General features: G+C 61.8%; 3 protein-coding genes across 10 annotated transcripts in view; 2 read left to right on the forward strand and 1 right to left on the reverse strand.

The window, feature by feature from the left end:
• Window positions 1-5,045, forward strand: part of KIFC2 (kinesin family member C2) — a 7,292-nt gene extending 2,247 nt beyond the window's left edge. Inside the window, exons 8-18 of one of the 4 annotated variants that reach the window (XM_006912994.3) lie at window positions 102-179; window positions 291-405; window positions 480-589; window positions 1,020-1,128; window positions 1,238-1,395; window positions 2,898-3,002; window positions 3,084-3,205; window positions 3,310-3,433; window positions 3,552-3,681; window positions 3,769-4,025; window positions 4,118-5,045. In XM_006912994.3, coding sequence (XP_006913056.1) covers window positions 102-179; window positions 291-405; window positions 480-589; window positions 1,020-1,128; window positions 1,238-1,395; window positions 2,898-3,002; window positions 3,084-3,205; window positions 3,310-3,433; window positions 3,552-3,681; window positions 3,769-4,025; window positions 4,118-4,372 — 1,563 coding nt within the window. In that variant the 3' untranslated portion in view covers window positions 4,373-5,045. Of the gene's footprint in view, window positions 1-101; window positions 180-290; window positions 406-479; window positions 590-1,019; window positions 1,129-1,237; window positions 1,396-2,897; window positions 3,003-3,083; window positions 3,206-3,309; window positions 3,434-3,551; window positions 3,682-3,768; window positions 4,026-4,101 lie in introns of all 4 variants that reach the window. The other 3 variants (XM_015590249.2, XM_015590250.2, XM_025047637.1) reach the window with 3 other exon arrangements.
• FOXH1 (forkhead box H1) lies at window positions 4,652-8,796 on the reverse strand. 2 transcript variants are annotated; one of them, XM_015590251.2, is made up of 4 exons: window positions 8,512-8,796; window positions 6,484-7,182; window positions 6,075-6,179; window positions 4,652-5,971 (listed from the first exon to the last, which is right to left on the reverse strand). In XM_015590251.2, the coding sequence occupies exons 2-4, from the start codon at window positions 6,655-6,657 to the stop codon at window positions 5,177-5,179; spliced, it is 1,074 nt and encodes a 357-aa protein (XP_015445737.1). In that variant the 5' UTR covers window positions 6,658-7,182; window positions 8,512-8,796; the 3' UTR covers window positions 4,652-5,176. The 2 variants fall into 2 exon arrangements, with proteins under 2 accessions (XP_015445737.1, XP_006913055.1); XM_006912993.3 differs by having other exon boundaries at window positions 6,484-8,796.
• Window positions 8,797-8,854: 58 nt separating this feature from the next.
• PPP1R16A (protein phosphatase 1 regulatory subunit 16A) overlaps window positions 8,855-23,888 on the forward strand; it is a 17,929-nt gene continuing 2,895 nt past the window's right edge. The window contains exons 1-5 of one of the 4 annotated variants that reach the window (XM_025047618.1): window positions 8,857-8,930; window positions 18,053-18,215; window positions 18,432-20,866; window positions 21,171-22,127; window positions 23,252-23,534. In XM_025047618.1, the coding sequence (XP_024903386.1) occupies window positions 21,869-22,127; window positions 23,252-23,534 (542 nt within the window). In that variant the 5' untranslated portion in view covers window positions 8,857-8,930; window positions 18,053-18,215; window positions 18,432-20,866; window positions 21,171-21,868. Of the gene's footprint in view, window positions 8,931-18,052; window positions 18,216-18,431; window positions 20,867-21,170; window positions 22,128-23,251; window positions 23,535-23,888 lie in introns of all 4 variants that reach the window. The other 3 variants (XM_006912997.2, XM_025047616.1, XM_025047617.1) reach the window with 3 other exon arrangements.

Raw genomic sequence — 23,888 nt, forward strand, 5'->3', positions numbered from 1 at the left:
CTGCACCTGATTTCCATATCTGTGGAAGGGGACTGCTACAGTGCCCCTCCCCGAGGTCCCTCTGGGGTCCATACCTCACGTGGTCCCTGCCCCTCCTGTAGGAGGAGGCAGAGGCACTGGTGGCGCTCCAGGGCCAGCTTCAAGAGGCCCAGGACACCACAGAAGCTCTCCGAGTCCAGGTGGGCACTGGGCCCAGGGGCTGGGAAGACGGAGGCACTGGGAGGGGGGCGTCTGAGGCGGGGCCTGGTAAGTGCCTGTGTCCTCAGTGATGGGTGGGGTGGGTGGGGCAGCTGGGGGTGCAGGAGGTGCAGCTGCAGGGCCTTCGGGGGGCCCTCCGGCAGCTCCAGCAGGAAACTGAGCAGAACTGCCGAAGGGAGCTGCGGCAGGTGCACGGGCAGCTGGCAGGTAAGACCTGGGGCTGGGGGCTTCCGGGGAGGCCACGGGGTTTGGCGTGCCCTCACAACACCCTGCCCCACCAGGACTTCGGGCACACATGGCCAGCCTGCGTCGGGGCTGTGGGGACCTCCGAGGCCTGGTCAGCACCTTTACCCAGAGCTGTCAGGGTTCACTGAGCGAGGCCCGGGGCCAGGTCAGGACCCCTGCTCCCTCTGGCGCATGCTCTCTGGGCAATCCAGTCACTCCCCTTCCCTTCCCAGCTGCAGGGAGTTGCCTGCTGCAATGGAGGCTGTAGGCTCTGGAACTGGGAAAATTTCTGTGACCCGGGCTGGGATTTTACTTCTGGGTCTCGTTCTTTGTCCTGTGTAAACTGGGGTGACAGTGACTTTTTCAGGCCTGTTAAGAGCCCAGAGAAGACATGGTGTCCTTGCCCACAGTCCTCTGGATTCTTGGGCCCCATCCTTGGCCCAATGAATGATGCCCCCAGGGCCCAAAGCTGCCAACAGTTGTGGGTTACTACAGCTGGTGGCCATGTGGTGGCTGCATATTGCCCTCTGCACCCTACCCCGCCCCAGCTCCTTGGCTGTCCATCCAGTACTTTCCTCATATCCCTGCTCCCCCAGGTATCCTGGGCCCTGGGGGCACTGTCAGCCAGTGGAGCTGGAACGCAGCTCCCCCAGGAGCAGCAGGGGCCCCCAAGTGGATGCCCAGGGCGGCTGCTGGAGCTCAAGGGTATGGCTGGCTTGGGGAGCGCAGGGTGGTACGGGCAGGCCTGGGGAAGGGGGCCCTCTCCTTGCTTCCGGGCCCGGCAGGCAGTCTACTGACCTGATCGCCACCCCAGGAAATATCCGTGTGCTGTGTCGGCTGAGGCCAGGGACACCCTCCAGCCTGGTGAGCTCGGAGCCCGGCCCGGGCGGCACTGTCACCACCTGCTATCGAGGGCACCAGCACCGCTTCCGCCTGGACTGGGTCTTTCCTCCAGATGCTAGCCAGGAGGAGGTGATGCTCTACCCTTATAGCTGTGTTGATCGTCTCTTGGAGTTCCTGGGACCCCCAGGGCTCTGGTCCCCTTCCGTGTCCTGGCTAAATTCCAGTAAGGGAAGAGGAGGTCTGGGAGGCAGGTCTGGCAGTGGAGCTGGGCACCTCCTTTCCTTCCAGGGCTTTCCCTTTGTCCCCTCACCAAGCTCTGCAGGCCCAGGGGAAACATCTGCTGGCTTAGACAGGAAGGTTAACACTTCCACAAATAATTTTTTGCTGGGAAACTGGGAAAACGAACCTGTCTGAGGTGACGATCGCTGCTCAGGCAGAGCTGGCCGTGGAGCGCGGCTGGGGTGCTGCTGTGGTGGGGAGTGCTGGGACCTCCTTCACCCCAGCTTCACTGGCTGCCCACTCACAGCCTGCTGTCTACAGTCGGCCAGCTGGGAGGGCAGGCACCCCCTCCCTTGCTTGGTGGCAGAGGGGGTGCTGGAGCAGACCCCACCCTACTGTCCAACCCAGCCCCCCACCACCCTGTTTCGCACTCGCTCTGTGACACACAGACTTTGCCACAAGAGCTGCCATAGCTCAGGAAACAGGCGCATACCTGGGAGGGGCCAGGTATCGGGCAGAGCCGGCAGACTCAGAGCCCTGCTGGCTTCAAGGGACCATGGTGTGATGATCACCCGGTGGGTGGCCAGGGGTCCCTCCAAACTCTGCGGCACCACAGCTATTCTCCACCGTGTACTACCCTGGGGCCACAGCCCTGGACAGGGCCCTCCATTCTACATGTCTGAGTAAAGGAGCCTGAGGGAGGCATTTACCACGCAGCCCCGCACATGAGTCTCGTATCTCTGCGATGGCACCGGTCATCCCCAGTGCTTCCTTCCAGTTATGGAATCTTAGTGACTTCATTAGCAATTTTGCCCTCACTTCATGCACAAGTGACAGCCCACTCAGTCACTACCCACCTTCTGGGCATGGAAGCTGGCCATGTCATTGCTCTAAAGGACGCTGTTGGTGTCCAGTTGCCAACAAGACACAAGCCCCAGACCCCTCTCCCTCTCAGCAGCCTCCCTGCACCCTTCCAGGGCCCAGGTTCCAGCAATCCTGGGGGCCACCGTCCCCCACACCCTCCGCACAGGGCCTTTCTGGGCTCATCCCTTTGACACAGGGTGCTCTTCAACCTTCATGACAGATGTCACTGTGGTGCTCACCACACATGCATGGAAAAATGACTTGCCTCCAGTCATACCCTGGGGTTTGAACCTGGCAGTCTGGGCTCTTGACTGCTGCTCCCCTGGGCCCCAAGTGGTCCCATCAGGACTCCAATACTGGCCATCGCCTGCTCCCACTTCCTGTCGTACTTCTCTTCTTTGCCTGGCAAATTCTTGCACGTGCTACCATCTCCAGGGAGCCTTCTCTGCCTTCCAGCGAGCTCCCCCAGGGCCATCCTCCCAGGGGAATCAGCTTGACTCACACTTTGCCCAGGCCCGGGGCTCAGGAGCCTCCCCCCATATCCCTAGGTCTTCAGGGAGCTGGAGCCCACTGTGCTGTCCTGTCTCCGAGGCTACAGTGTCTGCATTTTCACCTATGGTCAGACGGGGACCGGGAAGACCTACAGCATGGAGGTGGGAAGGTGGGGCTCTGGGTGGCTCCTGGGTCCAGGGACTGGGATGTGAGCCCGATGTGGCACCCCACACCGTCCCCAGGGCCCACCTGAGGACCCTGGCATAGCTCCTAGGGCACTGCAGTCACTGTTCCGGGAGATGAGGACAGGAGGGCAGCACCGTGTGACGCTCAGCATGGTGGAGATCTACAACGAGGCTGTCAGGTCAGGGCTGTGCCAGGGCTGCCTCCTGCCAGCCCTCTCTGGCCCCTGGCCCTTCCACCCCCTCCCCCAAGAACCGGGAACCAAGCCTTCCCCTTTCTCACCAGGGACCTCCTAGCCCCAGGGCCTCCCGAGCGTCTGGCTGTGAGGCAGGGCCCAGCAAGCCAGGGAGGAATCCAGGTGGCTGGCCTCACCTACTGGGACGTGCCCGACCTGGAGACGCTGCACCAGGTAAGGCTGCCCAGTGGGCCGTGCATTCCTCCAAGGCCCCGCCCCGTGCTTGCGCCCGCGGGTGTGAACCCTGGGACAGCGCCTTGCAGCAGGACAGCCTTGTGGCCGCACCCTCCAGATGCTGAGCTTGGGGAGGAGCAACCGGGCTACCGCCGCCACCGCCATGAACCAGCACAGCTCGCGCTCACACGCACTGGTCACGCTGACGCTGCGCGCGGCGTCCCCTCTGCGCGGCTCAGGCACCGCAGGTACCACGGCCTGCGCCATGCCCTGCAGGGGGCCTCGCCACGCGGGAGACTGGCGCCCCCTCCACGTGGGTTCGCTCGCCCCTGCAGGCACGCTGCACCTGGTGGACCTGGCTGGATCCGAGCGTGCCTGGAAGGCGGGGGCGGTCTGCTCGGCGCGGGGAGACCCTGACAGCGCCCAGCGTCTGCGGGAGGCCCGGACCATCAACCGCTCGCTGCTGGCACTGGGAGGCGTAATGGCCGCGCTGCGAGCCCGCCGACCACACGTGCCCTTCCGCGATTCGCAGCTCACGCGCCTGCTGCAGCCCGCGCTCGGCCCTGGCGCCACCGCGGTGCTACTGCTGCAGGTGAGCGCCGCGGCGGGGGCGGGGCCCGGGAGGGTGTTTTGCATGCCAGGCACCACCCACTCGCGCGGTCCACCAGCACCACTTCCCCGCAGATCTCCACGCGGCCTGAGGACCTCGGCGAGACCGTGTGCTCACTCAAGTTCGCCGAGCGAGTGGGCCAAGTGGAGTTGGGGCCGGCCCAGCGCCGTAGGGCCCCGCGTTCCGGGACGCCCTCCTCCCTCAGCACCGATACACCACTCACCGGGACCCCCTGTACCCCCACACCGTCCCCAGGCAGCCCGCCAAGCCCCGGCCCTGACAGCGGCTCCAGCTCGGCCCTCGCCCCGCCAGAGGACCTGCCCTCTTAGTCCTGCCCAAGGAATCTGGGGTGGCGCCTCTGCCGGCAGAGGCAACAAAATCCTTGAACACCCACAACCTCTTTGACCTCTGGGGCTCATTACCCGCCCCGCTACCCCCACACACACTGCGAGGAAGAGTGCTCCGCCAGGGGGAACAATTGCCTGCCCCCTGGGCCAGGCCCTCGGCTCTCTCCTTATCACCATTTGCTGTTATCACAGCACAGCAGGGGATCCCAGAGCTGCCCAGTCACCACCCCCCGCCACCAAAAATCAGACTTGGCATTAAAATGTCGTCCGTTCCTTTACTGTACTCTTCCCCACTACCACCACCGAACCAGGTATGGTACTCGTTCCCTATGCCCTTTCCCCAAAAAGGTGCTACCTCCTTCCGAGACAGCTGAGGGAGGCTCGGACTTCTGGCTGGAGCAGCCATGAGGTTTTCCCTCCCCCAGCCCAGAGCCAGGGGAGGGGAGGTGACAGATGGTGATGGATGGATGGGTAGACAGAGGGCCAGAGAAGGTGGGACCAGGAAGGGGACAGGAAGGGCTACTCTAAGTGGAGCCTGCTCCTCCCAGCCTTGCCTCCAGGGTAGGAGAGGCATGACTGACCCTCAGGGCCAGGGTGGTGCCCACCTGGACAGCAGCCCTTTGTGGGGTAGGCTAATAAACGTTGCGGACTCTCAGCATGGCTGGTGCCTGGTGTTTCAAGGGTGCTGTGGCCACAGACACCTCTTGGTCCTCTTGGCCTTGGTTCTCCCTCAACAAACTCATGGTGACAGGAGAGGGTGGGAGAGGAAAGTGGCCTGTGTCGTCCTCACAAGCTGTACCAGGAGAGGAGCCAGCCTGGGGTGGGAGCAGTCAGTTCCCGGGGGTGGCTAACCCACACATCATAGATGCTCTTGTTGGGTGGCACGCCCTGGAAGAGGGCATCCAGATCCCAGAGCAGTCCTGGGGGGCTGTGGGTTTCAGGGGCCATCCCCCAGTAGGCTGGGCTGGCTGAGGGTGGGCACTGGGGGCAGGAGGTGGGTGGTAGTGGGGCCAAAGGCATTACCACATTGGGGGTATAGATGGGCAAGTAGGAGGTGGGTAGCTGCCCCCAAAGTGAGGCCCCGTGACCCCCACTGGATAGTCCTCCAGGGTCTGGGGTACCCTGCAGTAAGTGGAGGGGCCAGGCTCTGGGCTCAGGGGAGAGAGGTGAAGGCCTGCTGGATCCCCCCTGAGAAGTCTCCCCCTCTGCTCTCATGGTCCCGGGGAGAGGGCAGAGGGGCCACAGAGGCCTCTCAGAGGGCAGGGGCGGTGTGGACACCACCTCCTCCTTACTTGTCAAGGAACCCACCCGGCCTGGACTGCTCTGTGGTGTGCCCTCCACTGGATCCCCCAGCAGAGACTTTATGCTGAAGCCTTCGCTGGGCGGCCTGGGCGGTCGGTAGGGCCGGCCATGCAGCACATAGGGGCTCAGGTCCTTGGCGAAGGCCCCTCGTGCTCCCCGGCTTTGCCAGCGCCGGCATAGGGCCGTGTTCTGCAGCCGCAGCGCCTCGGCGGGAATTAGGCTCACGTCGACAGCCCAGAAGTTGCCCTTGGCCTTGGGCTTCGTAGGATCCTTGGGCACCTGGTTGGGGGGGCAAACTTAGTGGGGCCGCGAACCTGGATACTCAGAATTTCCGCCCCCGCCCCCGGCTCCAGCTCCGGCTCCGACCCTCGCCCAGCCCCACCTTGCGGAAGCATCGGTTGGAGGAGAGGTTGTGGCGGATGGAGTCCTTCCAGCCCTCGTAGTCGTCCCTGAAGAAGGGGAACACGGCCTGGACCTGACGGATGATCTGAAACCACAGGGAGGCCGGCAGGCACCGTGAGCCTGGGCGCGGATGGGGGCAGCGCCGCCCCTCCCCCACAGCCGGGCTCGGTGCGCGCCTGCCTGCTCCCCCAATACCTCTGAGCCCGAAAGAGAAGAGGGCTACCGGGAAGGGTCCTGCATGAGTACCTCTGCTCTGTCCCGGGGTGCCCAGGCCAGGACCGGCCGTACTGGCATAGATATAGCTGGGTAGGGCCAGGTGGGGGTGAGGCCGGAACCTGAGCCTGGGAATAGGTGGGGGACGGGTCTGGGGGAAGGTCTGATCCTCTCACCTGGGCCAGCTTCAGCCTGCGGGAAGGTGCAGCCTGGATCACCAGGGCGATCATGGCCAAGTAGGTGTAGGGGGGCTTGTCATGCCGCAGGTATCTCTTTTTCCTCCTCTTGGGTGGCTGGGAGGGCGAGTCTGCCCCCGGGAGCACCAGGCGCGGGGTGCTGCAGGGCCCCATTAAGTGGAGGCCCTCAACGTGGGCAAGCGGCCTGGCCCAGTGGAGGGCGCAGGGCAATGGGGCAGTGTGATGAGGCAGGGCCAGGGCCAGGGCCTGAGGCCGGGTGGGGGCAGGCGGGCCGGGCCCTTTATCATTCGGATGGAAGGGGGAGGGGAGGCAAAGGGAGGGTGGAATACAGCAGTGGGGGAGGGGAGCATGCAGAGGGCTGCCACAATTAGCAGGTTTCGGTTAATCTGGAAGGGAGGGGCAGGGAAGATTCCAGTGGGGGTTGCAGGCGGCCACCCAGGCCTCATTTCTCACCCCTGGGCTGCCTTCGGCACCCCCTACAAGCTGGAAGGAAAAGCCCCTGGAAGGAGCCCATGACCCACAGTTACTTTATCAGTCTGTCTGGGCTCAGTCATAGACTCCCATTTAACAGACTGGAAAGTGATTTGTACTAGCCAAGCTGCCAAGGATGGGTGGGGCCTACTCAGAGTTCAAGGTCAAGCAGCTAGAAAGATCTGAGTGGTGCTCTGGGAGGGCTTCCTGGAGGAAAATTCAGGAACAAAGAAGGTACACAGTTGACTCAAGTGATTTCCCCAGGGGCTGCTCCTGGGCCTCTGTGAGTTCCCCAGGCCCCGGAGGCCACCTTCCTCCCCTCTTGGTGTCTATCATCAGTGGTTCCTGGGAGCTGACTGCCCTGATTATTTAACTGTGCACCTAACTAACTGGCCCTGGGTGAACTGGACCTGCGGGCTCTCATTCCTCAGGGGCACTCAGGCAGTGCCCCCAGGAGAGCCTTCAAGGACCACCTGGCTCCACCCTGGGTGGAAGAGAGTGCAGGTGTTGTGTGGGTACACAGGAAGGGCTCACCAGGCAGCCACAGGGCTCTGTGGCTTAGTCTAGAAGGAGGAAGGTGTTCCTCAGACTGGTGGAGGCTGGCCTAAGTGGATGGGGACACTCTAGGAGAGGGAGTGGAGGCTCAGGTAGGGGAAGCCTGAGGGTCCAGCACCCTGTGCTTGGGCCTGCTCACAGCCTCTGAGGGCTTTAGCAGGGATGGGACCTGACCCTAAGGTGTGGTCCTAGAAAAAATGTGTCTGGCAGCTGCCCAGAGACTTACCAGTCCTCCTAACTCCCAGACCCTCTTCTGTCCCCTCACCTCCTCCCTGGCTATCTGGTCTGTGGCTCTGCTCCTCAAGTCACTCAGCGCCTGTGCTCTGTACCCTGCTTGGAAGCCCAGGTACTCCCCCGTATATACCAGGCAAGGGGAATCAGGCCCAGGCACTTGCAGTGGTGGGTGGTGTTGGTACCAGGGCCCCCTGACCTGAGGGAGGTCGGGGGAGCAGAGACACACTTTATATCGCTTTACTCCAAGAATTCAGCTTTTCTCGTGCAGCCCCCTTCCCCCACTTTTTCCTTAAAGAGCTGAAAATCTGCAGCACACAGTGGGTGTCCAGCTTATGCTGAGGCACCCACGAAAGCGATGAATGATGGATGCACTGGAGGAGGAAGCCTGGGGCGGAGATGGATACCACGCTGTTCCCTCCACTATCTCCAACTCTCCCTTGGACGTCACCTGGTTTCCTCTGAACTCCTGTCACCTGCTCAACTTTTTTCCATTCCTAGGGCTCTGGTTGAAGGGGTTCTTGTGTCTCACCAGGCTGTCACTACCTATGGCCTCCTAGCTCCGCTCTGTCAGCAAAGAGGTCTCTTTCTCCTACATGTCTTAAGTCACCCCTTCTCCCACACTGGCCTTCCCTTGCTTCCGGGATAAAGCCCAGCTCCTTGGTTTGGCGTTCAAGACTCCTTGTGTGTGACTACTCATCTCTGACCACACTCCCCCAACCCCCACTCTCAGCCCTACTAAACCATCACCTCAACTGCTTCCCATTGCTCTAGGGCACTGGGTCCTTCCACCTTTGCGCATGCTGTTCCCTCGGCCCGGGCTGCCTCTGCTTTGTCGGGTGAACGCCCGCCCTTCCTTAATGTCCAGCACAGATGACCGCCCTCCTGGGAGCCGTTTGACTACTTGCCCTTCCCGCCCCACCTGCGCCCCTTCCACGCCAAGGACGTCCCTTCCACAGCGAGGTTCGCAAGGTACGGCAGTCGCTCTGTGCAGGCCCCGCCCCCGGACCGCGCGATCCCGCCCCCGGCTCCCACCGGGCGCCGCGGCTTCCGGCTCTGGGCCGCGCGGGCCGGAAGTGTAGCGTTGCCATGGCACCCCTGCGGCGCCCGGAGGAGCGCCGAGCTGACTGACCGGTGGACCGGATCCGATCGACTGCACGAGGCGGAAGGTGAGGCTCAGACTTGAGGCCGGGCCCCGAAGAGCGGGGAGCGAGGAGGCCGAGCTGAACTGAGAGAGGGAAAAAGTGGACTCAGAGACCAGCTGAGGGGGCGGAGGCGGGGCCCAGGTGGGGTGTCCTCAGGAGACGTAAGTGGCCGGCACAGGGAGGCCAGAGCAGAAGTCTCTACAGGACTGGCTTTAGAAGTGACCGACCGGAAGGCCAGCAGAAGGAAGGGCCTTTCCCGGTGTGGCATGGTTTGCATTCTTGCAGCTTATGGGTCAGGCGGAAGCACCAGGATTATCTACTTTTTGGCAGGACGTTCAGGCTTGGCCTGGGCTGTGGAGGCGAGTTGGAGGAGAACCTGGAGCCTCTCTGGAAAGTCTCTTAAACTTTCAGGCGCCCAGCGACCTCACTTGTAGTGTGGGGGTCCTGGGCACCTCACAGATGGGGGTCCGGATGAGAAGTACTAAGTGAGGTGTTGCATGCCCGGCCCTGTGCTGTGCAGGGCGTTCCCTTGGGAGGTTTGGACTCCTGCTGCCCTGGCCAAAGGCTGCGGCGACCCTGGGATTACTCCCCAGGGCTGCAGAGGGGAGGCGTGTTCGGAGGCATTCCAAAGACCAGCCCTCTCCAAAGCCTGAGCCTGCCTTTTCTCCTTGGGCCTTTAAGTTGGGGTGCAGCTGGCCGTGGGGGCACCCCAGTACTCTTAATGTCTGTCTTGGCCCAGCAGCAAGCCTTCCTGGGCACGTGCGCCCCCACAGCCTCCCTGCGAGGTTGGGTTTCTCCGAGGGAAGTGTGAAGAAGCCTCATGCCGAGCTCTGCCACGTAGTCTACTCTAGAGGGCACCAAGGGGCCCCAGACCGGGGCCCGGTGTCCTCAGGGGCTGATAGCTGCTTGGAGGCGCCTGTGCAGAGGTCGGCTCCTTGCCCCTCTTGTGATGGAAGAGTGTGGCCTTGGACGGTCAGCTGCCTGCCCCGCTCCCCCAAGCCCTTGCTCAGAGCCGGCATGGGGAAGAGAAGCACTAGCAGGCCTCGCTTCCCTCCTGACGCCTGTCCGCAGCGGCTCCTTGCCTGGCTCTCCACTGGCCGGTCCCGGACTCATCCCTCACCGGCCTGGGGTGTGCCTAGCTGGCTGGCACCTAGGAAGGGGGCTCTTATGTCTGTGGGCTCAACATTGGGCTCTGCGTTCCAGGGGTTTCTGCACCTCTGCTCCCACTGGGTCCCACTGTGTGCACTTTGGGAACCTGCGTCTCAGGCAAACCCTCGGTGACCCAGCACGCTGTGCCTCTGTCACAGTCTGCCTGGTAACCAGAGCAAGACGTCTGGGTGGCAGTTCCAGGCTCTTAAAACCCCTGGCCCCGGCTTTCCCGCCCCTCCTTCAGCCAGACAGCCAGGCTGCAGCAGCTGCCCCCGGCCTGTCTTCTTGGCCCCATCAGGCCTGTTCCTTCATCCTTCTCACCTCAGCCAGAGAGCGTGACCTGAAATACAATCTGACTCTCGTTCTCTCCTCTGAGCCCTTTCTCACTGACTTCGGGGTCACGTGCGCCGGTCTTTGCACTAGCCCCGCTTCTGCCCCCTGACCCCAGCGGTCACTGCTCCATGCGTGTGCCGTGTACTCCCACACTGAACCCTGTGGGTGGTGGAAGGGAGAGAGCAAATCCCCCCCCCACCCCAGGCTCTGTGGTGTCAGTGGAGAACGGGGCCAGAGCATGGGGAAGTGTGGCTCTGCAGACATCTGCGGGAGGCGGGGGGTGACCTGAGGAGGACGACGCTCGGCTGCCGCCGGTGCCATGAGGCCTGACGGTGGGATTGGATTCTGGGCTTTTTCTTTCCTTGGCAGCCGTAACAAACACAGACTGGACAGATGGGTGCGGGCAGAGGAGGGCATGGGCGGTGGGGCCGCAGAAGTCCTGCTATGAAGGAGCCGAAGGGATTGGGGTCAGCTTGGACGGCGTGGAGCAGAGAGCCAGAGCGCTGGCCTCAGGTGGGGTGACTGGCTGCAAGGCGGAGGTGGACAGCCGGGTGGTGCTTCCACAAAAGGTCTCGAAGGGGCTCGAGTCCTGCCCCGTTCAGCCCTTCTTGCTGTGCCGGATTCCTGTGACCTCAGCCATTCTTCCATCTCGCTCCTGCTGCTTCACTGATTTTGTGTGACATACACTATAAGTTCCTAGGACCTGCTCCTGTTTTGGAAGGAGGTGAGGATGGCGTGCATGCAGGTGACCTCCAGGGAGACTCCAGGACCAGATGCAGGGTTGGCCTTGTGCAGAGCCTCGCCAGTCACTGCTGGGCCTCCTGTGTTTCCTTTGGGTGAAGCTGCAGGTGGGTGGGCAGTGGATGTGTCACCATGGCCCGTGCTGCATCTCAGTGCTGAGCCCAGCCCTGACAACCTTTCCATCGGAGCAGCTCAGCCACCAGCTCAGTCTCCTGTGTCACCTTGTGGGACCCCCCCAGGCCCCCAGTTACTGACTGCCTCTTGCAAGTCAGACTCTGGGCCCAGCTCTCAGGACACATGGTGTGTCAAACATTAAAATAGGGTGGAGAGATGGAGAGTGGCAGGGTGACTACAAAAGACCCCCTAGGAGGTCACATTTAAATTGTGACCAGCATTACAAAGGGCAGCTTGCTGTCCTGAGAGCTGGTGGGAGAGCTTTCTGCACAGAAGGAACAGCACATGCCAGGTGGGAGTGGCGGGGCAGGGGGCAGGGCCACACACATCCTGTGAAGGGCCACAAGTGAACATCAGGCTCTGTAGGCCATGTGGTCCCTGTCGTAGCCACATAGCTCTGCCGTTTTGTGGACAGGCACCCACGGGCAGTCTGTAAGTGAACGCTCTGTTCCGACATTTGAATTTCATGTCATTTTTATGTGTCACAAGAGTTCATCCATTTTTCCCTCAATAATTAAAACACATGAAAGCCATTATTTGCTCATGGGCCACACGAAAGCAGACGGCAGGCCATAGTCCGCTGACCGACCCCTGTGCCAGACGCCAGAGATGCCCTGTGTCTAACCCCTTGAAGCCTCGCGAGAGCCTGAAAGGGAAGCGCTGGTACCACCGCACTGGCAGGCGAGGGGACCGAGAGGAGGGCAGGGACTGACCGATGCCCCCACCAGCTGGTTGCGGAGGGTCCCCCGGAGCAGGAGGCCGCTGAGTGGGCAGTTGGGCGGGACGCTGGGGGGAGATGGCACGGAAGCAGGCTCGGCCATGCACGGTTTGGAGGCCAGGGCAAAACTTTGGAATTGTATACTTTTGTTGTTTACGTTATCGAGATACAGCATCCGTATTTTAAGTGTATAGTTTGGTGGATTTTGATAGATGTGCACATCCTGGTAAACACCAGAGTCAGATGTAGAGCCTCTGTGTCGCCCCGAAAGTTCCCTCTGCACCCAGTCAGTCCTCCCTTCACCTGGCCCCGGGCACCCTTGTCTGCTTTCTGATTCTGTAGATTCAGTGTCTCAGAGTTTCACTTGAGTGAGATCACGTGAACACTTTTGTGTCTGACCGCTTTCACTGGACAGCATTCTGGAAATTCAGGGGTGGCTCTCTTTCCTGTGTGGTTTGGTATTCCAGTGTGTGGGTGTCCTGCCAGCTAGCCTACGCACACACCTGTTGGGGGCATTTCGGTTCTTTCCCGTTGGGACCATCGTGAATAAAGAAAGCCACTCTGAACACTCAGGGACCCGAGTCTATGTGTGGACTTGTGCTTTATTACTCTCGGGTGGGGATGGTAGATTGAAGTGTGGTTAACGTCACGAGAAAGTGCCAAACTACTTTCCAAAATGGCTCTACATTCATTTCACATGCCCAGCTGCTGCATATTCTCTTTAATTCGGAGTTGTCATCCTTTTAAAAGTTTAGCCTTTTTCGTGGGTGTGGAGTGGTGGCTCACAGCGGCTTTAATTTGCATTTCTCTAACGGCGCATGGTGTGGAGTGTCTTTTCCTGGGCTTATTTTACTGGCCATTTGTGTATCTTCTTTGTGAAGTGTATATTCAGATCTTTCACCCTTAAAAAATGGCTTGTTTGTCTTACCAACTTTTGAGAGTTCCTCTCCTCGCGGATTCGGGTGGGCGTCTCGTGGTGTACTCAGTCTGTGCTGGCCTCTGAGTTTCCACTGGTGTCTCCTGCAGCGGGTGAAGTCCTCCAGGGACTTCAGTAGTGTGAAGTCTGGTTTGCCGGTTTTTCTCGTGGTGAAGGACCGTCGTCTTCTGTGTGGGGCCCGGTCGTCCCAGCACCATGTCTCGAAGACCGTCCTTCCTCTTTGTGTCACCTTAGCGCCCTGTGGGAGATCAGCCAATGGCGTGCGTGTGCATCTGCTTCTGGAGTCTGTTTTATTCATTGATCTTACGCTAACATCACACAGATTTGATTGCTGTAACTTTATGTCTTGAGGTCAAGTACTATGAATTCTCCATCTTGGTTTCTCTTTTTCAAGTCATTTGGGCTCTTCAAGATGTTATACAGTTCTATATAAATTTTAGAATTAGCTTGTCGATTTCTACAAAGAGGCTTAGTGGGATTCCAATCGGGATTGTTAAAATTGGCATTTTAACAATATAGAACATGGCATACATATTTCTCTATCTGTTTAGGTCTCTGTGTTGTCTATTGCTGTGTAACAAATTATGCTAAAAGAGAATGGCTTAAAACATTTATTATCTCACACTTGCTGTGGGTCAGGATTAAAACATGGCTGAACTGGGCTGTCCTGCTTCGGGGTCCCCTGTGGTTGCAGTTAGGGTCATCAGCCAGGTCTGCGTCATCTGCGGGCTAGACTGGGGCTGGAGGGCCTGCTCACGTGGCGGTGGGCGCGGGGCCTTGGCGGCTCCCGTGGGCCTTCGCAGAGACTGCTAGTGTCTCAGCCTGGCAGCTGGTCTCCACTGCCAGCTGTCCAAGACGCGAGGAGCAAGAGGCCGCCTCACCCCTGGTGGCCTGCTCCCCGAAGTTATGCATCGTCATTCCTACTTTTTTCATGTTTGTTAGAAATGAGTAAGTTCAACTCGTACTCAAGAGGAAGGAGATTAGACTGCCTGTCGAAGGGGGCACCAAAGTATACCATGTTTTCGGTAGTAATTTTGTGTGACACCTGCATTTGCCAGGTGCAGAGCCATACAGTTGGTGTGGACGTGTTGCGCTTGCGACCTGCGAGCTCGCTGGGTGTGCTTGCTTATTTATTTCGGCAGTCCTGTGCGGGTTCCCAAGGGTGGTCTCCACGTCTTTCTGTGTCCCTTCCTGTGTCCCTCCCTCTGCACCTTCCTCTCCCGTCTGTGCTTGTCATTTCTCGCCTTAGCGTGCTGGCTGAGACCTGAGGCACAGGACTGGGAAGCGGTGGTGACGGTGGATAGTGTGACCTTGCTCCCAGTCCCGGGGGAGGTGTCCATTTCCCCCTATCAGGCGTGACTTAGCCGCAGGTTTTTGGGGATAGCCTTTATCAGGTTGAGGAATTTTCCTCCTATTCCTTCTTTTCTAAGTTCCGCGCGCGCGCGTGTGTGTGTGTGTGTGTGTGTGTGTGTGTGTGTGTGTGTGTGTGTGTGTGACACAGCAGTGCCAGCACAAAGACTGCCGCTCGGCAGGCCTCTGGCACTGGCCCGCAGGGCAGGGTCCTCCTGGCTGTGGTCTGGACGGCCGTGGGGCTGTCCCCATCTCTCAGCCTGTCCCTCCGGGTCTCACTGCGACCTGAGAGTGTACGGGCTCCGCTTCGTTCAGGGTTGTCCCCACTGTTCCTGGCCTTGTGCAGTTCGTATAAAATGCGGAATTAGTTTATGAGTTCCAGATACAACTGCTGGAGTTTCAGTAGGGGTCATATTGAGTCGTGGATGAATTCGGGGTGCATGGCTTCATTCCAGGACTGGGTCTCCCGACCCAGGAGCGTCTGCCCTTTGCTTGGGGCCTCAGGTCCTTCATGAGACTTTGTGGTTCTCTGTGTAGGGGTCTGGCCATCTTTTGTGACACCTGCTCCCAGACGTTGGTGCTTTGGGCACTGCGATGCTTGCTGTGAGTCGTATCATCGTGACCCTAACTGTTGCTGGAATTCCTAAATGCAGTTGGTTTTTGTACGCTAACCTTGTAGCCACCAGTATCACTCTTTCTCATAATTTTCTGTAAGGTCCCTCGGATGTTTGTCATACACGGCATGTCATTTGCACATCATGAGTTTTTCTACCCTTCCTGTCCTGACTCCTTTTTGTCGTTTGTCAGTGGTGCTGGCTGGAACCTTCAGTGCGATAGGGACAGAAGTGGTGGCAGCACAGGTCCCGTCTCACCCGGCGCTTGCTGTGTTCCCCGAGGTTAGGACAGTCGCCATGCCGATGGGGAGCCCATAGGAGGGAGGGGGTCCTGCGGTGGGAGTGGGCACGGGTCTGCTAGTGGGGTAGATGGAGCGCAGTGACCCTGGGATGGCTCAGCGGCAGGCGGCTTGTTCAGGGAGGGGTACATCCTGTGCTGATGGCTTCGGTCTTGTCAGGCCCTCAGCACTTGGCGTCAGGACCAGGAGGAGGCAAGAGAGCCGCGCGGCTGCCATGAGCATCAGGGCTGTCGTGCGTCCTATGCTTGTCTGATGGCGGCCGCCCACCAGCAGCTCTGCTGGCGTGTCCACATCTGGGCCGTCGTGATGCGTGGGGGCCAGAGGGCAGGCGATGATCGACGAGACCGCGTGGGGGCCCTGAGTGCTGGAGCGGGTCGGAAGGGGTGAGGGGCAGAGAACGGGATGGGGGGAGACCTACTAGAGGCGACAGGGTTCAGAGTGTGATTGGGACAGAGGACGAGGTCACTGGAAGGAAGAAGAGGTCAAGGCTGAGGGGCAGGGAGGTGGAGGGTGGTCCACGCGAACGTGAGACCCCCAGGAATTCAGACCCGATGCAGCGGTGGGAGAGATGCCCACAGCAGGGGCTGGCCTGGATGGTGGGTGCAGCCCATGGCTCGTGTCAGCTTGGGCTCCTGGGGAGAGGGGGCTCAAGCCACAGTAAGGGACGGGGTGGGTGCCCCACTTCCAGGGGGTGAGGTGGGCAGACAAAAAGCAGCCTCCTAGAAGGCTGGCGGGAAGGGCCAGTGGAGGCCTTGAGGGACCAGACTTAGATGTGGGGTGGGCGGGGTGAGGGTGCAGCCACCTCCAGGGGCGGGTTTCAGGAGCCCTGCTCTGTGCAGCCTCTCAGGCCCGCCTCCCCTCCCCAGGTTTTGAGGAGGGAGGCCCCAAGACACCCCTTCCACAGGCACCCCCCATGGGGGCTTCTGCTGAGTCAAGTTACCTCCTGACCCCTTTTCTCTTAAAAGAACAAAAAGAGTGCCTTCCTCTGAGAAAGGTCACCTGCAGGGCACACCTGCAGGGCAGTGTCTGGGGGCGGTGTGTCGGGTCTGAGGCCGTCCATCCTTTGGGGCTGGCGGCTGGCGTCTCTGGTCCAGCCACATGTGCTGTCCAAGCTCATGGCCCAAGTGCATCCTACTTATAATTTGCATGTGTTAATTATTAGGGAAGGGAGCGTTTGTCTGGGTGCTTTCAGTGGTATCTGTGTCCTTTGTCCCGTGAGCTGTCTTGCCCTTTGTCCTGTTGTCATTGCCCCAAGGACCACTCTGTCACCTTTACTGTAAACGTTTTTGCCCAGTTGACCGCCTGACTCTGACAAGGCCTGTCTCTGACCTTGTCGGTTTGGTTTTGTTTTCACAGTGCAGACATTTTTAAACTCTCGCGTCATCAGATTTATCCGTTTTCTTTTCAGTTTTGGACTTTGGTCAAGCTGAGAGAGGCTCCTCTGTGCCGGGCTCCCACAAGTGACCCTCCAGCTCCCTTCTCGTGCCCCTTGGTTTCACTCTTTCTCATGGCCACGTCTGTGACGTGTCTGGAGTGGGCTTGGTGCGAGGACAGAGGGGACGCCCTGCCCGGCTTTTCTAGGCGGCACCTGCCGTGCGTCCCACGTGGCCCTTCCCCCTGCACCTGGTCTCCCTCTCTCACCTCCGCTGACCACTGGCTCCTGGACACTTACTTCCAGGCTTCTTGGCCCTGGCTTGCCCTGGACAGTACCGGGTCAGCCTCATCTTACCACTTCGCTCTCTCCTGTCCGTTCCCTGCTGGATGGGCGTGTACGCCTCGGTGTCTCTCCTGTGAGGCCCCCACCGCCCAGTCTTATCACACCCCTCATTTGTGTGGGTGCTGTTGGCCCCAGGCTTGCTGGCCTCCTTGGCAGGAGGCGGCCTGGACGGCCAGCAGGCGTGCATGCCGCCTCTCCCGAAACAGCACATCACGTGGTTTCGAAGAGGCTGACCTTCAATGGGCTCAGAAGTCATCAGAAATGACCCAAAGCGCGTGTCCCCTGTTCACCTGCCTCTGCTGCGATGACCTTTCGTCACTTCTCGTGCATCTTCCTCTTGTTTCTTTTATAGGTGTAGATGCACATTCTTAATTTATCCCTTTCTTCCATAAAAGGTAGCATGACACTTGGATTTTGTCCCTTCCTGTCACTGAGCAAACCCCGCTTCTTGGTGGCCGTCCGTGGTGGGGCACCAGAGGTGTCCTGTGCAGCCGCAGGGCCTCGTTCGGTCAGACGCAGGTCCTTTCCAGTGTTTTCTGTCATAACGGTGCTGCGGCGAGGGGCAGACTGGAATTAGTTTCTGGAGTATTCTACGACAGGCCTGCGGGGGGCAGGTGGGTGCACCCTGGGGATGGCCGCTCTGTCCTCGCACAGTGTCGCCATGGTGAGGGTGCCCACGGCAGCACCCGATGTGCTCTTCCCATGGCCTCCCGCCCAGCGGCCTCGCCGTCCCTGCTGCCCTCACGTCCTTGGCCCCCCGCCCCCAACTGGCTGCTCCCTGGGCTTGTCGGGGAGAGCCTGCTGCTGCCACAGAGCCGCCCACCTCGGGCCTCACCTGGCTCACTGGTGTATGTCTTGCTCCCCTGGTGAGGACAGGGCCTGTCCTCGCACCCCCCCCCGTCCCTGTCCCCACCCCCCGGCCAGGCGGCGCAGGGGAGCGAGGAGGGCGCGTCGGGCGACGAGAGGCGCAGGTCCTGCCTCCTGGGTCGGGGTCGGGGCCGCTGCCGCGCTCACGTCAGGGTCTCTGGTGGAGTAAGATGTCCACCCCTTGGCCCACCGAGCTGCGCCTGGCCTGGCCCCTCCGCCCTCCGACACTGACTGAGGCCCCTTCCAGGTGCCGCTCGAGGCTGAGGAGACCGACGGGAGGGTGCCGTCCGCGAGCTGTGCCCTCGTAGGGCAGACAGTGCCCGCGGCTTCCGACCTTCGCCTGCCCTAGGAGCCGCTGTGGGCACGCGTGCCTGAGGGCTCGCGGGCTGTGGGCACGGCCGTTGTCGCAGGTGAGCCACGCCGGGGGGAGAGGTGCTGGCTCGGCCCTCAGGTGAGGTTCAGCGTGTCCCTAGCGGCCTGGCTGCGGTGGGTTCTATGTGGCAGTCCCCACCCCATGCCCAGACACCCCCCGAAACAGGGCAGTCAGAGCCACGCCAGGGTCCTCAGTCCGACGTGTCAGAGCCCCTCACCCATGGCACATAGACGCCGTGTCTGTGTGTCCGCAGAATGCAGCGCACGCTGTGCTTTTCCTGGAGAGAGCGGCATCTGGGGAGTCGCCCACGTTTTGAAATTATAGCGACGCCACAAGTAACACCAGCTCTTTTGACTGCAAGTTACAGGGATCTCCTCCAGGGAGCGTGGGCGGGCGCTGGGCCTCCTGCTCCCCCTGCCCCTTCGTCTCCCCGTCTCTGAGCAAGGCCAGGCCCCTGTCTCTGGGAGGAAGGTGACACCCTTGCCCTCCTCTCTGAGTCTCACACCGATGCTGGGGAGCGGGCACGAGAGGCAGCCTGGCACGGTGTTTAACAGGACTGCACTTAGGGGCAGCCTCAGTTTCCCCCAAGCGGGGATGATGACGGACCCGTCGGGGGAGGGCTGCAGTGGCCGGTTTGGAGGGCGCCGCTGAGACGGCCGGCAGGGATCTGTCTGTACCGGGCCCAGGTCTGGGCCCTGGGCGCTTGTCCCAAAGGCCAGGGGTCCGGCAGTGCTCTCGGCACAATCTTCGGGAAGGCCCAGTGGTGCTGGCGAAGAGGATGGGGAGCAGCGGCCGCCGTCCTCCCAGGAGGCTCCTCCCACTCAGTCCCACACTTGCGTGCAGCTGGCCTGGGCATAGGGCTAGGGACTGGAAAGAGTCGCCCAGATCTTTCACTTGACGTTTCAGGGAGACTTGGGGGCAGGTCTGTGGACAGAGGCAGAAGCTGGCCTGCTTAGCGTCCCCTCGGCCTGGGTGGCGTAGTAGCCACTCCATGGAGCTGGCCTGGCCTTCCTGGCTTAGCTGGGGGGCAAGTCTTCAGCTCTGGCGGGCACTTCGGGTATTGGGGCTGGGAGGAGAAGGCTGAGTGAAACTTGGTGACGGCAGCGGGCAGGTTCGGGGGCTGGGGGCATGACAGCTCAGGGCTCGTACTGGGGGGCCATGTCCTGGGCCCTGGGCTGCAATGGGTCCCAGGACTCCCTGAGGCTGCCTTGGGCACCTCCTTTCTCTCAGAGGAGGTAGTCAGGCTGCTCAGGGCCCCATGGAGACGGTTTCCAGGTGGCCCCCAGCAAGACGTGCCGCTTAAAGAGGCCGGAGAGAGCCTGGGGCCTCGGGAGGGTGGCCCAGCAGAGTTGGGCTGAGGACCTGTGTGTGCGGCCCCGGGTGTAGGGGGCCGTCAGGGGCCAGGTGTGCAGCCTCAGCCCTGTGTCCTGTCCTCAAACTGGAGCCAGGGCAGGGCGGTGGGCGCAGGTGGGGGCAGCAAGGCTCTCCAGGTCCTGCTCTGTGGTGAATGTCACAGACGCCTTCAGAATGAGAAAACGAGAGAATGAATGTGCTCAATTTGAGGAGCTGGTCATTGCTTTAGGTTGTTTTCTGTAGAACATGGTCACCGGGTCCCTTTCCTCCTATAAAAGGGTGGGGTGGATGGCATCTCCCAAATCTCATTAAACTTAATCAAGTCAGGCAGTGGCTCTGATGCTGGTGCCCATCGTGGAGCAGCAGGGCAGGTTCCAGGGCCCTGCGAGCCCGGTCTGCCGGGAGCCTTGGCCCGCAGTGGGACAGCTAGGGGCGGCCTGCTCTGTGGGTCCTCCCCCTCCCGCGGCTGGAGACTGGCCGGCAGAGGGCAGTCTGCGCCCCTCCTTGGCCTTCATCTGTTGGGGTCAGCTTCCTAGGTAGCTCCCGAGACTGATGGCAGGGTGTCAGTCCCACTTCGCAGCCTGTGTTTGGGGGTTCTAGCTCTCTGGCAGGGAGGGGCATGAGGGGAGCTGTGAGAGGCCAGCAGGGAAGGAGAGTCTGGCAGAGGGTTTGAGAGCTCAGCCACCCCCCAGGTGTGCTCTGGAAGCTGGCGGGGTGCGTGCAGGATCTGGACCCCTGCCTGTCTCCGTCCAGGGAAGCTGTGCCCAGAGGGCAAAGGCGGGGCTTGGGGCCTGGGCAGGGAGTCTGGACAGAGTGTCTGCCCTGACCCCAGCAGTCTGCAGTGGTGGCCAGCCGGGGACAGCCTTCCTGGTGCGGGAGTGTTGTTGGGAACATTCTTTCCTGGGCCTTGCTGGTCCGCAAGCCCACTCACTCCCAGGAATCCTCCAAGGCCAGGCACTCACTGAGAGCCCCGAATACGAGCCTGGACAGAGGCTGGGTCAGTGTCTGCGTGACCACAAGGCCCGGCCTGGCGAGAGTGGGGACTCCTGCTGAGCTGTGGGCGAGCACCTTCTGGGCGGAATACAGCCAGGGCCTCCTGAGGCGTGTCCTGTGACCATGCCACCGAGCACACCAGGGGCTCTGGGCTGGACAGGTCATAGTGGGTTCCATGGGGCCATGCCCCAGCCAAGCTGTCTGCCTGTCCCAACAGATCCAAGCCAGGCCGGCCACCTAGGCCTGCGTCACACGTTCAGACCTTTATTACAGCCCAGGGCGACTGGGCATTGACTAGCCGGGTCAGGAAGCCCAGGGAGGAAGAGGCCCAGATGCTGAGTGGTGAGGAGCTGGGCTGTTGGTCAAGATCGGCTGGGCCCACTGTGGCCAAGAGGCAGGGAAGCCTGAGGCCTGGGGGCACGCAGGTCAGCAGTGCTTTGGGGACCAGGCCAGAGCCCGGAGCCTTGAGAGGCTGCAGAGAACAACTCCTGAGGCCAGTGCCGGGCCCTGGGGGATCAGCGCCAGAGGGAAGGCCTGCCTCAGCTGGCGGCCACTGGCCCAGCCCCTCAGCACCCTGTGGGACAGCGCTCACTACGGCTCGGGCGTACCTGGGGCCTGACCTGATGTGCTTTATCTTCCTTCTCAGGCCAACAGGAGCCGCCTGGTCACCCACCCAGGGCTCCTCCGCAGGGCACGGCCTCCCGAAGACATTGCCAGGCTCAGTGCACTCCGGGTCTGGCCGCAGAGCCTCAGCTCCACCAGGTCTGGGAGCTCAGGGCTCCGAGCACACACACGCCCTGTCCTGGCCTCTCCTGAGCCCGCCCTCCAGCCGCACCCCCTCATTAGGCTGAGACAGTGACCCTGGAAGACACACGGGAGGAGGGAGGGGAAGGGAAGGCCCCGTCATGGCTGCTCCCAGGCCCCTGCCAGGCTCCTGAGGCCTGGAGGGTGCGGCGCTTCTAGGACAGCAGGGCCCTCTGCCCGTCACCCTGCCCTCCCTTCCCTTTCGGCACGGTGTCAGGGAGCTGAGGCTCTGTCGTCAGGGTGGCCAGCCGCTCCCCCAGGCTGTGCGCCTTGACCCTGGGAGGGGCCCTGCCTGTGCTGCCGGGGCTCCAGGGACGCAGGCTCAGTTGCCCTCCCACGCTGTGTGTTTCTGCCTGGGTCTGGGCACCGCCTGGAGCCTCCTGACACAGCCTTGCTAGGGGCAGAGTGCACCGAGCCTCTGCGAGGGCATGCCCTGGAGGGCGCCAGTCCAGACAGCTGCCCCACCCCTCCGGCCCAGCCCGGCCCCCTTGCTCCCCTATCTGGTGCCCCGAGCAGCCCCCCTGGTCGGCAGCCCCCGCCATGGCCGAGCACCTGGAGCTCCTGGCAGAGATGCCCATGGTGGGCAGAATGAGCACACAGGAGCGGCTGAAGCACGCCCAGAAGCGCCGTGCCCAGCAGGTGAAGATGTGGGCCCAGGCTGAGAAGGAAGCCCAGGGCAGGAAAGGCCACAGGCAGCGGCCGAGGAGGGAGGCGGCCGTCAGCGGGCCGCAGAAGCGGGTCCTCTTCCCTGCCAGCGTCACCCTTCTAGAGGCTGCCGCCCGAAATGACCTGGAGGAGGGTGAGTGTGGTTGGCCCTGGGGCCATGCGCTGCTGGCAGCCCTGGTCCCCCGCCAGCCTGGTGCACGCCTTGTGAGGCCGTCTCATGGGGACCCAGGGTCTGGCCCAGCTCCCTCAGCTGTGGGCTCCCGGTGACGGTGACAGGGCAGCATGCGGGGCCCTGCTGTGGGCGTGCGGCTCCAAGGAGCCTGCAGTGCCCAGGGTGTGGCTCTGCTGGGCTGGCGTGGCCCGGAATCTTCCACCTCTCGTCAGGAGGGTCCTGGCCGCCGCCTCTGGAAAGGAGGCCAGTAGCGCCCACCTGGGCACGCCGGCCCCGGTCTCCCCCCTTCTCTGCCTCCTGGCTGGAGGCCAGGGCTTAGCCTTCGGCAGACTCCTCGCCCCTTCCACACTCTTGGCCCCTCTGCTCTCCCAGAGAGGCTCTTACGGGCTCTTCTGCCCCCTTCCAGGGCCGGGGCGCCCGCTGCAGAGCCTGGGGTGCAGAAGGCCAGGAGGCAGGGGACATGGAGGGCGTGGTTGGGTGTGCCACAAGCCAGGGCACAGGGAAGTGTGGGAAGGAGGGTGTGTCCTCATGTTGCTGTGGAGCATTGCTGGGGAGTGCTAGGAGGTCCCAGGTGACTTCGGCGAGAGCCTGGAACGAGCTAGTACCGCTGAAGAGAAGTGAGGGCAGAGACCAGCTCTGCTCATGGGGAGACCCTGGGGGGAGCAGGCCGGGGTGCCTCAGGCCCCCAGTCCAGGCTACGGAGGGGCAGGGAGTCTGCTGTGGGGAAACGGCTCTAGGTACCAGGGAAGGGGCGTGGGGACAGAGCGACTGCCAGTGCGGGGGCTGGACGAGGCATGGGAAGGGCTCGGGGAGCAGTCAGGAGCCCAGCAGGGTCTGCTCTCAGACAGGAGGGGTTTGTTCTGGAAGGCTGAGGGCTGGGGTGCCATGGCTCGAGAGGGGTGTGTCCTGCTGGGGGCTGGAGGCAGACAGATGCCAGTGCCGGCCCCTGAGCCCTGGGCATGGGCTCTGGCGCCCTCCCTGCGCCCCCCGTACCATCGTCCTCCTCGTCCTCTGCTCCCCTGGCTGCAGCCCCCCAGTCAGCCTAGGCCCTGAGGCGCGGGACTGACCACGCCTCCCCCTTGTAGTCCGCCAGTTCCTCGAGAGCGGAGTCAGCCCTGACCTGGCCAATGAGGATGGCCTGACCGCTCTGCACCAGGTCAGCCGAGTGGGGGTTGGGGGAGGGTACGGGCCGGAGCTGGTGCTCAGGCTGCCGCGTTTGCAGAGCTGCATCGATGACTTCCGGGAGATGGTGCAGCAACTCCTGGAGGCCGGGGCCAATGTCAACGCCCGCGACAGCGAGTGCTGGACACCCCTGCATGCCGCAGCCACCTGTGGCCACCTGCACCTGGTGGAGCTGCTCATTGCCCGGTAGGGCCCAGTAGGAGCAAGTGTGGCAAGTGTGGCAAGTGTGCCTCTGTCGGGGTGGGGCTGCGGCCACCAGGGCTGGCAGGGCTGATCTTACAGAATCAGGTATCTCGTGCCTAGGCAGTCTGCGCTTGTGTCCTGTGCATCCACTTGCCTTTGCTACTGCCCGTGTCCTGGCATGGACAGCAGGGCCTGGGCAAGGGCTGCAGATGCTGCGACCCCAAGGGAATGAGCATGTGTGGTCATCTGCCCACCTGGCTGCTCACCCCGTGTGTCTTCCCACCAGGGGCCATTAGGAATTTGGGAACTCCTGAGGATAGGCCTTGACCTCCAGCTCTGGCCTCCTGCCATGCCCCC

Source organism: Pteropus alecto, unplaced genomic scaffold (assembly GCF_000325575.1).
Source record: "Pteropus alecto unplaced genomic scaffold, ASM32557v1 scaffold105, whole genome shotgun sequence".
NCBI classification, from domain to species: Eukaryota; Metazoa; Chordata; class Mammalia; order Chiroptera; family Pteropodidae; genus Pteropus; species Pteropus alecto.

Bases quoted from the DNA above. Each gene is read 5' to 3' on its own strand.
- FOXH1 (XM_015590251.2), bottom strand. From the start codon at position 6,657: ATGGGGCCCTGCAGCACCCCGCGCCTGGTGCTCCCGGGGGCAGACTCG. The intron at 6,180-6,483 runs GTGAGAGGATCA...CTGTGGTTTCAG, and splicing joins GCAGGCTGAAGCTGGCCCAG to ATCATCCGTCAGGTCCAGGC. The intron at 5,972-6,074 runs GTGGGGCTGGGC...CCCCCCAACCAG, and splicing joins CCAACCGATGCTTCCGCAAG to GTGCCCAAGGATCCTACGAA.